This window comes from Mesoplodon bidens, assembly GCF_964165515.1.
Source record: "Mesoplodon bidens genome assembly, chromosome: 9".
NCBI lineage: Eukaryota > Metazoa > Chordata > Mammalia > Artiodactyla > Ziphiidae > Mesoplodon > Mesoplodon bidens.
The window spans coordinates 62,844,637-62,860,265 of record NC_138166.1 but is presented as its reverse complement, the minus strand read 5'-3'; the positions used below and the strand labels follow the sequence as shown (position 1 = coordinate 62,860,265).

Below are 15,629 nucleotides of genomic sequence, written 5' to 3'. Positions count from 1 at the left end.
GAATCTACAGATTCAATGCAATCCCTATCAAACTACCAATGCCATTATTCACAGAACTAGAACAAAAACTTTCACAATTTGGATGGAAACACAAAAGACCCCAAATAGGGCTTCCCTGGTGGCGCAGTGGTTGAGAATCTGCCTGCTAATGCAGGGGACACGGGTTCGAGCCTTGGTCTGGGAAGATCCCACATGCCACGGAGCAGCTGGGCCCGTGAGCCACAACTACTGAGCCTGCGCGTCTGGAGCCTGTGCTCTGCAACAAGAGGCCGCCATAGTGAGAGGCCTGCGCACCGCGATGAGGAGTGGCCCCCGCTTGCCACAACTAGAGAAAGCCCTCGCACAGAAACGAAGATGCAACACAGCAAAAATAAATAAATTAAATTAATAAACTCCTACCCCCAACATCTTCTTTAAAAAAAAAAAAAAAAAAAGACCCCAAATAACCACAGAAATCTTATGAAAGAAAAATGGAGCTGGAGGAATCAGGCTCCCTGACTTCAGACTATACTACAAAGCTACAGTAATCAAGACAGTATGGTACTGCACAAAAACAGAAATATAGATCAATGGACAGAATAGAAAGCCCAGAGATAAACCCACGCACATATAGTCACCTTATTTTTGAAAAAGGCGGCAGGGATATACAATGGAGAAAAGATAGTCTCTTCAATAAGTGGTGCTGGGAAAACTGGACGGCTACATTTAAAAGAATGAAATTAGAACATTCCCAAACACCATACACAAAAATAAACTCAAAACAGATGTATATGTATGACTGATTCACTTTGTTATAAAGCAGAAACTAATAAAAAAATAAATAAATAAAATAAATAAACTCAAAATGGATTAACGACCGAAATGTAAGGCCAGACACTATAAAACTATTAGAGGAAAACATACGCAGAACACTCTTTGACATAAATCACAGCATGATCCTTTTTGACCCACCTCCTAGAGAAAGGGAAATAAATATAAAAATACACAAATGGGACCTAATGAAAGTTAAAAGCTTTCCCACAGCAAAGGAAACCATAAACAGGATGAAAAGACAACCCTCAGAATGGGAGAAAATATTTGCAAATGAAGCAACTGACAAAGGATTAATCTCCAAAATTTACAAGCAGCTCATTTAGCTCAATATCAAAAAAATAAACAACCCAATCCAAAAATGGGCAGAAGACCTAAATAGACATTTCTCCATGGAAGATATACAGATTGCCAACAAACATATGAAAGGTTGCTCAACATCACTAATCATTGGAGAAATGCAAATCAAAACTACAGTGAGGTATCACCTCACACTGGTCAGAATGGCCATCACCAAAAAGTCTACAAACAATAAATGCTGGAGAGGGTATAGAGAAAAGGGAACCCTCTTGCACTGTTGGTGGGAATGTAAATTGATACAGCCACTATGGAGAACAGTATGAAGGTTCCTTAAAAAACTAAAAATAGAACTACCATACCACCCAGCAATCCCATTCCTGGGCATATACCCTGAGAAAACCATAATTCAAAAAGAGTCATGTGGGGCTTCCCTGGTGGCGCAGTGGTTGAGGGTCCGCCTGCCGATGCAGGGGACGCGGGTTCGTGCTCCGGTCCGGGAGGATCCCACGTGCCGCGGAGCGGCTGGGCCTGTGAGCGGTGGCCGCTGGGCCTGCGCGTCCGGAGCCTGTGCTCTGCAGCGGGAGAGGCCACAACAGTGAGAGGCCCATGTACCGCAAAAAAAAAAAAAAAGAAAAAAAGAAAAAAAGAGTCATGTACCACAATGTTCACTGCAGCTCTATTTACAATAGCTAGGACATGGAAGCAACCTAAGTGTCCATCAACAGATGAATGGATAAAGAAGATGTGGCACATATATACAATGGAATATTACTTAGCCATAAAAAGAAACAAAATTGAGTTATTTGTAGTGAGGTGGATGGAGGTAGAGTCTGTCATGTAGGATTAAGTAAGTCAGAAAGCATAAAACTAATATCATATGCTAACACACATATATGGTATCTAAAAAAACAAAGGTTCTGAAGAACCTATGGGCAGGACAGGAATAAAGAAGCAGAGGTAGAGAATGGACTTCAGGACACGGGGAGGAGGAAGGGTAAGCTGGGATGAAGTGAGAGAGTGAGATGGACTTATATATACTACCAAATGTGAAATAGATAGCTAGTGGGAAGCCATTGCATAGCACAGAAAGATAAGCTCGGTGCTTTGTGACCACCTACAGGAGTGGGATAGGGAGGGTGGGAGGGAGACACAAGAGGCAGGAGATATGGGGATATATGTATATGTATAGCTGATTCACTTTGTTATAAAGCAGAAGCTGGCACACCATTGTAAAGCAATTATACTCCAATAAAGATTGTAAAATATATATATATATATCTTAACAAACACCAAGCACAAGCAAAATGAAAATACAACAAAACCAAAAAAACTATACCAAGGTACACCAGAAATGAATTTCTTAAAGAAAAAAATCTTAAAAACAGCCAGAGAGTAAAGACATATTACATATAGAGGTACAGCTTATGTCTTAATGCAATGCCAGAAAACAATGGAGCAATATCTTTCCAATATTGAAAGAAAAACATTGTCAACCTACAATCTTTACCTAGTGAAAATAACTTTCAAAAAAATGGTGAAAAAGTACATTTTCATACCTACAAAAGCTGAAAAAATTCATCACCAGTAGTTCTCCAGTAAAAGAAATGTTAACAAAGTACTTCAAGAAAAAGGAAAATGATACCAGATGGAACCTGGTTCTACACAAAGGAATGAAGAGCAGTGGAAAAGGTAACTCCATGAGTAAATATATAAGATCATTGTCTTAATTATTAATATCTCTTAAAAAGAGAATCACTGTACATGTATAACTGAATTACTCTGCTGTACACCTGAAACTAACAGAACATTGTTAATCAACTATACTCTAATGTAAAAGAAATTCTAAAAAAGATAATCACTGTTTAAAGCAAAATTCATAACAATGTATTGCAAGGTTTATAATATATGTAGATATAAAATATAAAACAACAATAGCACAAAGGCTGGGAGGGGAGAAATGGAAGTATACTATTGTACGAGTCTTATAGTATGTTTGAGGCATTATACTATCACCTAAAGACAGACTGTGATAAGTTAAAGATGTATACAGTATTATGCATCTGTGCATTTTTGACAGGGAAATATTGCTTCCAAAGGCGCAAAAGTCAATTTATAGGGTTCATCCATTGTAAAGCAATTACACTCCAATAAAGATGTTAAAAAAAATTTATAGGGTTCAGAAAAATCTTACTCATTTTATCTATAAAAACAGATATTCATATAGAATATGAACAGATATACAGGATTATCTGTGGTACTAAAACTGTGTGGAGGGGCTGATTAAGAAAAAGATTCTAAAAAGTCTTGTGGAGAAAATAATAAAAGAAAGGTTGAGAAACACTGCCATAAACTTCAAAGAAGCAACTAAATTAACACTAGGTGGTATAGTGAATAAGACAACAAAGGAGATAAAATGGAATCATAAAACATACTCAATTCAAAAGAATGCAGGAGGGGACTTCCCTGGTGGTCCAGTGGTTAAGACTTCGCCTTCCTAGGGGCAAGACGGGAATAAAGATGCAGACCTACTAGAGAATGGACTGGAGGATATAGGGAGGGGGAAGGGTACGCTGGGATAAAGTCAGAGAGTGGCATGGACATATATACACTACCAAACGTAAAATAGATAGCTGTGGGAAGCAGCCACATAGCACAGGGAGATCAGCTCGGTGCTTTGTGACCACCTAGAGGGGTGGGACAGGGAGGGTGGGAGGGAGGGAGATGCAAGAGGGAAGAAATATGGGGACATATGTATATGTATAACTGATTCACTTTGTTATAAAGCAGAAACTAACATGCCATTGTAAAGCAATTATACTCCAATAAAGGTGTTAAAAGGAAAAAAAAGACTTCGCCGTCCAATGAAGGGGGTGCAGGTTTGATCCCGGGTTGGGGAGCTAAGATCCCACATGCCTTGTGACCAATAAACCAAAACATAAAAAAAAAAAGAAGCAATGTTGTAACAAATTCAATAAAGACTTTTAAAATGGTCCACATCAAAAAAAAATCTTAAAAAAAAAATAGATGAGGCAAATAGAAAGCAAAGAGCAAGATGGTAGATTTAAAACCAACCATATCAATAATCACATTAAAAATAAATGGTCTAGGGACTTCCCTGGTGGCGCAGTGGTTAAGAGTCCGCCTGCCAACGCAGGGGACACAGGTTCGAGCCCTGGTCTGGGAAGATTGCACATGCCGTGGAGCAACTAAGCCCATGAGCCACAACTACTAAGCCTGTGCTCTAGAGCCTGAGAGTCACAACTACTGAGCCCACGTGCCATGGCTACTGAAGCCCATGTGCCTAGAGCCCATGCTCCACAACAAGAGATGCCACCGCAATGAGAAGCCCACACACTGCAACGAAGAGTAGCCCCCAATTGCCACAACTAGAGAAAGCTCATGCACAGCAATGAAGACCCAACGCAGCCAAAAATAAGTAAGTAAATTTATTTTTTTGAAAATGGTCTAAACACCCCAATTAAAAGACAGATAATATTGTATTGCATTAAAAAAGCCAAGACTCAGGGCTTCCCTGGTGGCGCAGTGGTTGAGAGTCCGCCTGCCAATGCAGGGGACATGGGTTCGTGCCCCGGTCCGGGAGGATCCCACGTGCCGCGGAGCGGCTGGGCCCGTGAGCCATGGCCGCTGGGCCTGCGTGTCCGGAGCCTGTGCTCCGCGGTGGGAGAGGCCACAGCAGTGAGAGGCCCGCGTACCGCAAAAAAAAAAAAAAAAAAAGCCAAGACTCAACTGTATGCTACCTATAAGAAACCTACTTTAAATATAAAGATGTAAACATCTCAAAAGTAAAAAAAGGAAATATACATATATATCACTGTAACACTAGGCAAAGGAAAGTTGGAATAGCTATATTAATATCATAAAAGTAGATTTTAGAGCAAAGAATATTAAGAAAGACAGAGGCTATTTCATAATAATCAAGAAAACATTATACACCTAAACTTTCATGTGCCTAAAATGGAGCTTTAAAATGTATGAAGCAAAAACTTCAGATATGCAAAAAAAAAAAAGAAATAAACAAATTATAGTTGAAGACTTAAACAATCTACTCTCAATAATTGACACATGTAGACAGAAAATCAGTAAGGATATAGAAGATTAAAAACATTATCAGAAAACTTGCCTTAACTGACATTTACATAAGATCCCACCCTACAACAGAAGAAAATCCATTATTTTCAAATGCATGTGGAACATTTATAAAAACAGTCCTATCTTGGGGCCATTAAATAAGTTTCAATAAATTTAAAAGGGTTCGAGGCATACAAGGTATGTTTTCCTACCACAGTGAAACTGAATTCCAAATCAATAATAAAAGTTGTACGGAAAATCCCCAAGAATTTGGAAACTACATACCATACTTCTAAATAACACTAGGGTCAAACAAGAAATCAAAAGGGGAATTTAAAACTGTTTTATACTGAATGAAAATTAAAAACACAACATTTCATAATTTGTAGGATGCAGCTAAAGCAATAGTTAGAGGAAATTTTATAGCATTAACCAACTAACCAAGAAAAGAAAATTAAACCCAAAGTAAGCAGAAGAAAGGAATATGAGAGAAATGAAAAGGAATAGAAAAACAAAAAGTAAAAAGAGGAAATGAATGAAACCAAAAGCTGGTTTTTCAAAACTAGATAAAATGGATAAACCTCTAGTCAACAGATCAGGAACAAAAAAGAGAGAAAACACAAATTAGCAGTATCAGTAATGAGTGAGTTGTCATCACTGCAGATTCTACAGATATTAAAAGGATCACAAAATATTATGAATAGCCTTATACCATTAAATTCAACAACTCAGATGAAATGTACATATTCCTTGAAAGACAGAAACTAACAAAGTTCACTCAATAAGAAACAGATAACCTCAAGAGGCCTATATCTTTTGAAGAAATTGAATTTGTAGTTTAAAAGCTATCCCATACAGAAAACTCTATGTCTGGAAAACTTCCTTAGTGAATTCTTCCAACTATTTAAGCAAAAAATAATACCAATTCTGCACACTGTTCAAAAAAATTGAAGGGAGGTAAATATTTCCCAATTCATTCCATAAACTCCACATTAATGACACATAATTATAAGGAAGCAAAATTACAGATCAATATCCCTTATAAACACAGATGTAAAAATTATAAACTAAAGTTTAACAAATTAAATCCCACAGTCGATTGAAAGGAAAATACATCATGATAAGGTATGATTTATCTCAAGAATGCACAGTAGGGCTAACGTTAAAAAAGTAATCAATGTAATCCACCTATTAACAGACTAAAGAAGAAAATGATATAAAATATCTCAATTGATGTAGAAAAAGCATTGAAAAAATTAAATATCTATTCCTAATAAAACTCATAGCAAACCTGGTATAAAAGGGAACTTCCCCAAGCTTGTAAAGGACACCTACAAAATACTTACATCTAAAACGTATTTAATGCTGAAAGACTGAATGTCTGCTTTCACCATTACTATTCAACATCGTCCCAGAGGTTCTAGCCAAGGTTAAAAAGCAAGCAAAAAATAAACAAACTGAATCTCCAGATGGGCAAGGAAGAGGTAAAACTGTTTTCACTTACAGATGACATGATCATCTATGTAAAAAATCTGATTAAAGCTACAAAAAAAAAGCTAGTAGAAACAACGTTGTGTGATACAAGATCAATATACAAAAACCGATTGTATTTCTATGTACTAGGAAAGAACAATTTGAAATTGAAATAAAACACTACAATTTGCCATCACATCAAAATATATTTTAGGGATAAATCTGACAGAGATTTGTAAGACCTGTACATTGAAAACTACAAACTCTTAGTGAGAAAAATAAAATATGCCTTAAATAAAGGAAGGTCTCTACATTCATCTTAAGAAACTAGGATAAGTGGAGCAAATTTCCCATGTTCAATATTGTTAAGATGTTGTTTCTCTCCAAATTTATCTATAGAAATTAGATCAGTTGCAATCCCAATTCCAATCAAAATCTCAGGCATTTTTTAAATTGATAAGCTGATTCTAAGATTCATGTGAAAATGCAAATGATCTAGAACATCCAAGACAACTTTGAAAATAAAAGAATAAAATTGGAGAAATTATGCTACCTGACTTCTAGACTTATATATAGTAATTAAGACACTATGCTATTGGTATATAGCAATATTGATGGGCAAAGACAAATAGATCAATGGAACAAACTGAGCAGAAATATATATATATATACATTCTGATGATTTATATAGTCCTATGATATATATTCAGATGATTTTCAACAACTTTGCAAAGGTGATTCAGTGGAAAAAAACAGTCTTTTCAAAAGTAGTTTGGGGGAATTCCCTGGCAGTCCAGCGGTTAGGGGTCCACTCTTCCACTGCAGGGGGCATGGGTTCAATCCCTGGTTGGGGAACTAAGATCCCTCAAGCCGCGTGGTGAAGCCAAAAAAAACAAAGTAATGCTGGAACATTAGATATTCATAAGCAAAAATATGAATTTTATCCATATCTCACACCATACATAAATATCAACTCAAAATGGATAAGAGCCCTAAATATAAAACATAAAACTAGAAAACTTCTAGAAAAACATGTACGAGAAAAACTTTGTAACCTTGAGTTAGGCAAAAATTTCTCAGATATAACATTAAAATCATGATCCATAAAAGAAAAAAACAGATAAATTGGGCTTTATCAAAATTAAGAACTTCTTCTCTTCCAAAGACACTGTTAAAAGAATGAAAAGACATGCCATAGACTGGGAGAAATTATGTGCAAGTCATATAATCTGATAAGGGAATGAAAGAAGGCAGACAAAAAAGAGCACATACTCAGTAATTCCATTTTATAAAACTTTAGAAAGTGCAAACTAATCTATAGTGACAGAAAGGAAACCAGTGGTTGCCTGGGGATGGGGGGAAAAATGGATCACAAAGGGGCACAAGGAAGCTCTTTGGGGTGATGGATATTTTCAGCATCATGATTGCAGGGATGGTTTCAAAGGTATATACAAACACCAAAACTTACCAAATTGTATACTTTATACATGTGTACATAAGTTATACTTCAATAAAGTTGTTTTTTATAAAAACAAAAAAATATACTGAAGCTGTGTTTCAGAATTAAAGAATGTATTAACATGTACCAGAAGAAAATATAATTAATATTTTATAATCTTAAAATAGAGATCATTCTAAGTACAACATGAAAACTTGAAACTAAATAAAGCAGTTATAAAATTAAATTTTAAAATAAATTTTACTACATAAAAATATAAACTTTATATGTTAAAAGAATACAAGTAGCTAATAACAATTACAAAATTTCTATGCTAACAAATAATTTAGAAATGCAAATTTTAAAAAGAGATGTCATACTTCACCTAACCATGTCAAAAATTTTTAAAGCTTTAAATCCAGCTGCTATCCTGGGTATAAACCCTGATGTTGGGCTTGTAACCTGATACAATTATTCTGGAAGTAACTTTGGCATTTGAATAAAGTTTTCAAATGTGCATATCCTTTAACTCAGTCATTTATCTTCAAGGAATTTCTCCAAAGAGAAACAGAGAAGTACAAAAAAGCTATGTACATGGCACCCCTAAACAACAGAACATTATGTAAACATTAAAATACAAATTCATTGACAAGGAAAGACAGCCATATATCTGAGTACCATAAAAGGCTGCTACAATAGCACGCTATTTGTTATTACTTTTTTTTTTTTTTTTTTTTTTTTTGCGGTACGCGGGCCTCTCACTGTTGTGGCCTCTCCTGTTGCGGAGCACAGGCTCCGGATGCGCAGGCTCAGCGGCCATGGCTCACGGGCCCAGCCGCTCCATGGCATGTGGGATTCTCCCGGACCGGGGCACGAACCCGGGTCCCCTGCATCGGCAGGTGGACTCTCAACCACTGTGCCACCAGGGAAGCCCTGTTATTACATTTACGTAAAATTTTTGTGTAAAATTACTAGTATCATGGCATACACTGAATGTCAGCTAATTTAACATCTATTCCCAGCCTCCTTTTCCCCAGCCCATCTACATTAGTTCTCAGCCCCTTTTACTGCTAGAAGAGGCCATGTGACAGTATTTTGGCTATTGAGGCCTAAGTAGAAATCTCCTAAGAAGTTTGTGGAAACATGCCTTTCTGATAAAAGTTACAGTCATTGCTACAGCTATCTCTTTCCCCTACCTCCTGCCCTGTAGTCAGTTATGATGACTTAAGCCAAAGTAGCTATCTTATTGCCATGGAACAAGCCAACACACTAGAGAATGCACATTGCAAAGAAAGAAAAAAGCTGGGTCTTTGATAACATTCACAAACCACTATACCAGCTTCCATTGCCCACTTGTGGACCTCTCTTTATTTGAGATAAAAAATACATATTACCTTGCTTAAGTCACATTTAGCCAAAATCACTCCAGATATTTATATATATATATGTAAATAAATATTTTCTATATAGCCATTAAGCATATTAAAGCTTTTTATAATTATAATATTCTCTACTGGCCAGTATTTGGGGCACTAGACACCTTCATTCAAACACTGTTGATAGAGTTAACTAGTATGGCCCTTCAGGAAGTCAATTTTACATTATATTTCAAAAGCCTTAAAAATATTATTATCCTTTGCTTGACTCAGTAATTCCACTTTTACATATTCATCAAAGAAGTAATAATAAATTTAGAGAAATATTGCTATAATATATTTACAATATTAATAAACTGAAAACAACATAAATATAGAAAAATGTAATGCTGGCCAAATGATTTATGATAGAATAGTATGTAATCATTAAAATCACAAAATAAAAAATCTAATTATATAGAAAGGTGTCTCACAACAATATGCAAAGTAATATTCTTTGCGGGGATGAAATGCTTAGAAAAAATATTTTTCAAAAGAGTAGGAAAATGTAATGAAATATAAGTAGATATTGCTGGGTATAAGAATTACAGTAACTTTCATTTTCTTCTGTTTGGTTATCCATTCCTAAATTTCACATTTCTTTTGTAATAAGAAAAATTAATTTTAAATATACAAAAAAAAAGAACTGAAATAAACAAATAGGAAGAGATGTAGATTAAAAGTAGTTTTATTTCTTCTCTATGAAGATCATTAATTTTATTTCCGTTAAAAAATAACTTGTAATAGCAACTTTAACATCATATATAGCAAGAGTGAAACGTATCATGAAAAGTGAAAAAGTAGCAAGAGTACTTCTTTTAAACAATTACAGGATTCCAGCATGTTTAATATGAACACAAATCTGGAAACTCAAAAAAGAGAACACACTATACTACATAAATTGACTCAGGGGAAATTTTTAAAATTTGTCATTGAGTCCCATTTCTAAAGTGAATAAGAAGCAAATATACGCTGATGAGCCTAAGATACCTGTGACATCAAAACAACTGAGTCCAAAATCAGGACAGATGAGTTATAAGCTTTCCTTAGTACTTCTTACCCAATCCATAGCTTACAGAGATTCCCTCTCTGGTCAAAAGCATACATTCTTATTCAATCTCTATCGGTTTCAGTCATCTACAGTAAAGATTGACCACTCAGAAGCCAGAATCTTAAACATTTTTTAAAGGCATCAATAAATTTGGTGTGCAACATACAATTTCCAACTATGTTGTCGGGATAGAATAGGAGACCAAGGAACTAGTATGTTTGCATAAGATGTTATAAAGGTAGTGACTCTCTGCCTTTTTTTTTTTTTTCTTTTTGTGGTATGCGGGCCTCTCACTGTTGTGGCCTCTCCCGTTGCGGAGCACAGGCTCCGGACGCGCAGGCCCAGCGGCCACGGCTCACGGGCCCAGCCGCTCCGCGGCATATGGGATCCTCCCAGACCGGGGCACGAACCCGTATCCCCTGCATCGGCAGGCGGACTCTCAACCACTGCGCCACCAGGGAGGCCCTCTCTGCCTTTTTTATAATCCAAATTTGTTATAAGAAAATTGATGAAGAAGAAAGGGAATGAAAGGGAATAAGAAACCAAAAGGTACAAAACTATTTGCTAACTACACACACACACTCACACACACTCATTTATTCAAACTAAAGAACAGATTAATTGTAATAAAGAGCATCTTGGAGATTTTTCATAGAGTTACATATAAATAAAGCTTTTAAAAACACTTCAAATTAATGAAAAATAAATTTTAATCACTTTAAGTAGGTAATAACACAAAAGTTGACTTACCATAAATTTCTAAACCTTATGGGAAATACTTGTATTCTAAATCCTATCCACTAATGCAAGGGTGAAGATGCATCTTACAGTCAACAGTGCTGATTTTTAATGATGGATTTAAAAGGGTTGATTTAATTCCCAGATTATTTTTTTTAATTCCACCTCATCACCAAGAAAGTTAATAGATGCAACACATTAGAAACCCTGGCAACTAAAGATGTTTTATCCAATCAATGCCTCTCTCTTTTCTAAGCTACTCGAAAATAAAAACCAACACCTGGAGAAAGTCACACCTTCACAAATTACCAATAATGTTCACTGTGATATTCTAGTTTTATACATGTAGCCCCTTCTAAAGCACTGGAGGCAAAGAATGAACATTGCCCCCTCCAGCTGCTGAAGACAGCACAACCACATAGAGCACCTACTTATGAGGTTACTTTTCAGGGGCATAAGAATATGCTTTTAAAAGGTACATTTCCAAAAACCTACAATGAAGACAAAAAATAAATATTTACATGCTTAGAAAAGGGATATATTCGAAAACCTACAATAAAGATGAATAATAAATATTTACATTCCAAGCCAAAAAATTCCACAGTCTAAAAAGAAACATTTGATGTTTTCATTTCTGAATACTGAAGCAAAATAATGATTATAATAATTTTAATCAAACTTAAAAGGTACCCTTTATTACCTTGTTGATATAAGCTATTTCCTTTGAATCCGCAAACAAAATGAAAAAATCCTTGAGGCACTTTTATATTCTGACTTAACAATTATCTGATAATTACCCCATCATTACCTGCTGATGAAGGATTCCATTCTAAATTCTTAACATTTCTGATGCTACAGGCATGTTACTTCAAGAGTCCTACCTGGAAAGAGACTGAGAAGACTGACTGGAGATTTGTTGGTATCAATAGTTAGTTTGTGGCTTGCAGTTTTTGAAGGTTGGCCTGGTAAGCAGATTAATTTCAGGGGAAGTCTAAACTTACATTGGCTAACTCGAGGAATGCCTGAAATAAAGAGAAACATATATTCATAAATTTGACAAATAAGAAAAATATTGTACTACTAATAGTAGTACATAGTAGCAACATATCTTAGTTTAAATGTTTGTTACCTGCCCATTTCATTTAGCATAACTGAAATAACTGGAAAGCATTATCATAATTTATGTTTTTACTTTATTGTCAAAAAGTACAAGGCAAAAATAAAATCTTAAAAACGAGCATAGGGGTAAACTCTGCCTTTAATAGTAATATCATATTTTAAAAATCATCACAGTTGAATGCTATATAAAACATTATATGTAGTTATATTCAATTACTGAACTGTCTTTAAAGACCTTCAAAGCTCTAGCCCTAATCCAAGACTATCCGCTAAAATGAGCAAAGAATATGAAATTTATATCAGGAAGACTCTATATGACCATATCTAATCATTTCTCTACCCCTCGAATTTTTTAATTTTAGCTTTTCTACTTATTGAAGATTCGAAATACAATTAACAATTTGCAATAAATTATGAGCATGAAAGCAGAATTTGCCCTACTGAAGTTCTAATGAAGTTCATTCTAATGATGTCATTTTACACATCAATATGAAGAATATTACTTTCATACAAATTGAATTTTTCCAAATCCATTTAACTTTACATCTCACTGTTAAGCAACATTTTGAAAGGCTTATATAGTCATTCAATTCTCAAATTTTTTCAGAAAGTATACAGGTATATTGAAATAAGTAACTGCATAAATAAATAACAATGAAGAGTTTTATATCAGAATTTAAAGTTTTTAAAAATCATTCCTTTTAATATTTTTACAAAGAATGAAACTGAAACCAAAACAAATTAAGCTCTCTACCTGTAAATCAAGTAAAGCAATTCTACAACTTTAGTTCTCTCTCCTTTTATACTAGGATTCTATTTTAGACTGGATAAGACAAAAGATAATATACAGAAACCTGTATCCTAGTAAACTACTGTAGAAAAAAGGAAAACTTAAAATGTTCTACTCTACTGGATAGATCCACACATTAATTCCTTTATTTCTTTACAGTGGAGTCAGAGAGCAGCTTAAAAATAGCAAAAGCGGAAACAGTAAAGTTTGGAGACATGATCCCAAATAGGATTCCTAGAATTAGCAATATATTTTGTTAATGCCAATTGGAGTTGTGTGGTTTACTCTATAACCAAGCTGGGAGTACACTTTTCAGAACTACTTATTCACTAGGATAGTAAGAGATCATCAACAATGGCAAGCATATTGATATATGAGGCCAATTAAATACTTTTTCAGAGCACGTGGAGCATATTTGTCATTCTCTTCAACATAATCTATTATCCATCAAATTTTACATAGCTCATTTTTTGCTCATAACCAACAGATGTTAAATTCACTTCTCCTGGAATCCTAGATGCAGATTATAACTGGTGTCTCTTCAGAGAAGTCCCAGGGTATTATTTCCTGACATTTTGTGAGGTTTTAGAGGCATGTGTATTTGTACTTTAAAATGATGAAATGTTTTGACTCAAAATATTATGGTAACGTGATCTAAGCTACTGCTCAGACCACAACTATCAATATCACCACAAAAAATATTACAAAGCATTATTTTTTCCAACTTCATATATTCCATATATCCCCAAATTATGGAAATATACCTACTACTGTTTTTCCTCTAATATATACATATTACAGCCTCAATTAATAGATGCAGTCTGGAAAGAAGAAGGCAACTGAAACCTAGTTCCATTTCCTTCATTTTCAATGAATAGAATAACGGGGAAAAAATGCTTCATCTTCTGACAATTCTGTACATGCACAAAGACAAGGTATCTTCTATGTACTTTCAACCAAAGTCTGAGCTAACTGTTCAAATAAAATTTGGCTGTAAATGCTCTTCTAAAACTACACTGCTGAAACTGTGGCTCTACTTCACTTGGACCAGGTACTGACTGAATTTGTGGTAAAACAAAATTAATCATGACCAACAACACTAGCCTTATGTTACTTAGATTATTACCCTAAAACTCCAAGAACCCAGAGCTAAAGAAACTGGTGGTGTATAAATGTTTCAGAAATTGAAACAAATGGATTGCAAGCACTAATAAACCCAAGAAGGGAAATACATTGTAACTCAATTCACAGCTCAGTTAAGTCAGGTAATGACAATATCACACACTAGGGTAATGGTCTGCAGTTGCTAAGATTTGAAGAACCCCTCCAGAATTTCTTTTCTCTCCAGGAATTGTAAACCTGTTTCACAGGACATTTGGAAAACATTACTTTGAAAAATGATGACACTCATACTTAATAAAATGATTATGGCTATTTTTTAAATGATGGCAGCTTGAAAAGTTCTACCACTGGGGGGAAAAAAGAGTATGAAATCCTTTAGAAACCAGTTTAAGGAAACCATACCTTTAAAAAGAAAAATTATACTGCCAATATTTTATATTACTTCCCATCAAATTAAAACCCGAACATTTCAAAATATAACATCTAGTATTTAGACATGGAGTTTATCAGCGGCACACTTCTATTGAGATGTACATTTCTTAAGAAACTTGAAATGCAGATTTGGCTACCAGTTACTCTTCAGGCTATAACTGTAGCTAAGAACCTGAAGCCAGAGACATGTAGAGGTATGTGTGAGTGTATGCATATGTGTATCTGTAATAAGGAAGGAAAGAATTATATGCATTTAAAGACTTTCCAAAGTTGCTAGTAGGATAGCTTTCAACTCAGTTGAAAGAGCCTAACTGATCCTAACTGCCTACCATCAGCGATATTTAGTTGGCAAAACAGTCTCTATTTGGCTTATTCAACTCTCTGAACATAATTCTGAGAGAAAAGAAGAATTTGGTCATTTGTAATACTCAAATATTGGCCTACTCACTCATCAGACTGACTTTTTCCTACAGTTTTTTAACAAATATAATCACCTCTCCTTCAAACACTTCCCCTTCTAGCCTACTAGAGGAAATGGATAGTCGCAACTACCATGGTGCAATTAATCACAAAATTATTTAACACTTAGAGAGAAAATTCAGATCAACATCACTCCTGACAGAACAATTTTTCCAGGAAGAGAATTCTAATTACCCCTGGCACACCCAAGAGACCAGTATCACTGTCAAGAGGGATGCCAAAATGTGCTTTAAAAAAAAGAAAAAAGAACTTATATACCAGAGTAGAATAACTATATCTATATATTACACATCTACATAATGCCTTTAGAACTCTTTCCAGGGGCCTGCTAGAGTCATTTCTTATTGAAAACAAGGAACCCCAAAGCAGTAG

At 35.1% G+C, this 15,629-nt stretch overlaps 1 protein-coding gene across 8 annotated transcripts in view; it reads right to left on the bottom strand.

The window, feature by feature from the left end:
- BBS9 (Bardet-Biedl syndrome 9) overlaps positions 1 to 15,629 on the bottom strand; it is a 481,831-nt gene that overhangs the window by 267,781 nt on the left and 198,421 nt on the right. For all 8 annotated transcript variants that reach the window (XM_081244834.1, XM_081244836.1, XM_081244841.1 and 5 more), the window contains one exon: positions 12,196 to 12,336. In XM_081244834.1, the coding sequence (XP_081100960.1) occupies positions 12,196 to 12,336 (141 nt within the window). The remainder of the gene's footprint in view (positions 1 to 12,195; positions 12,337 to 15,629) is intronic.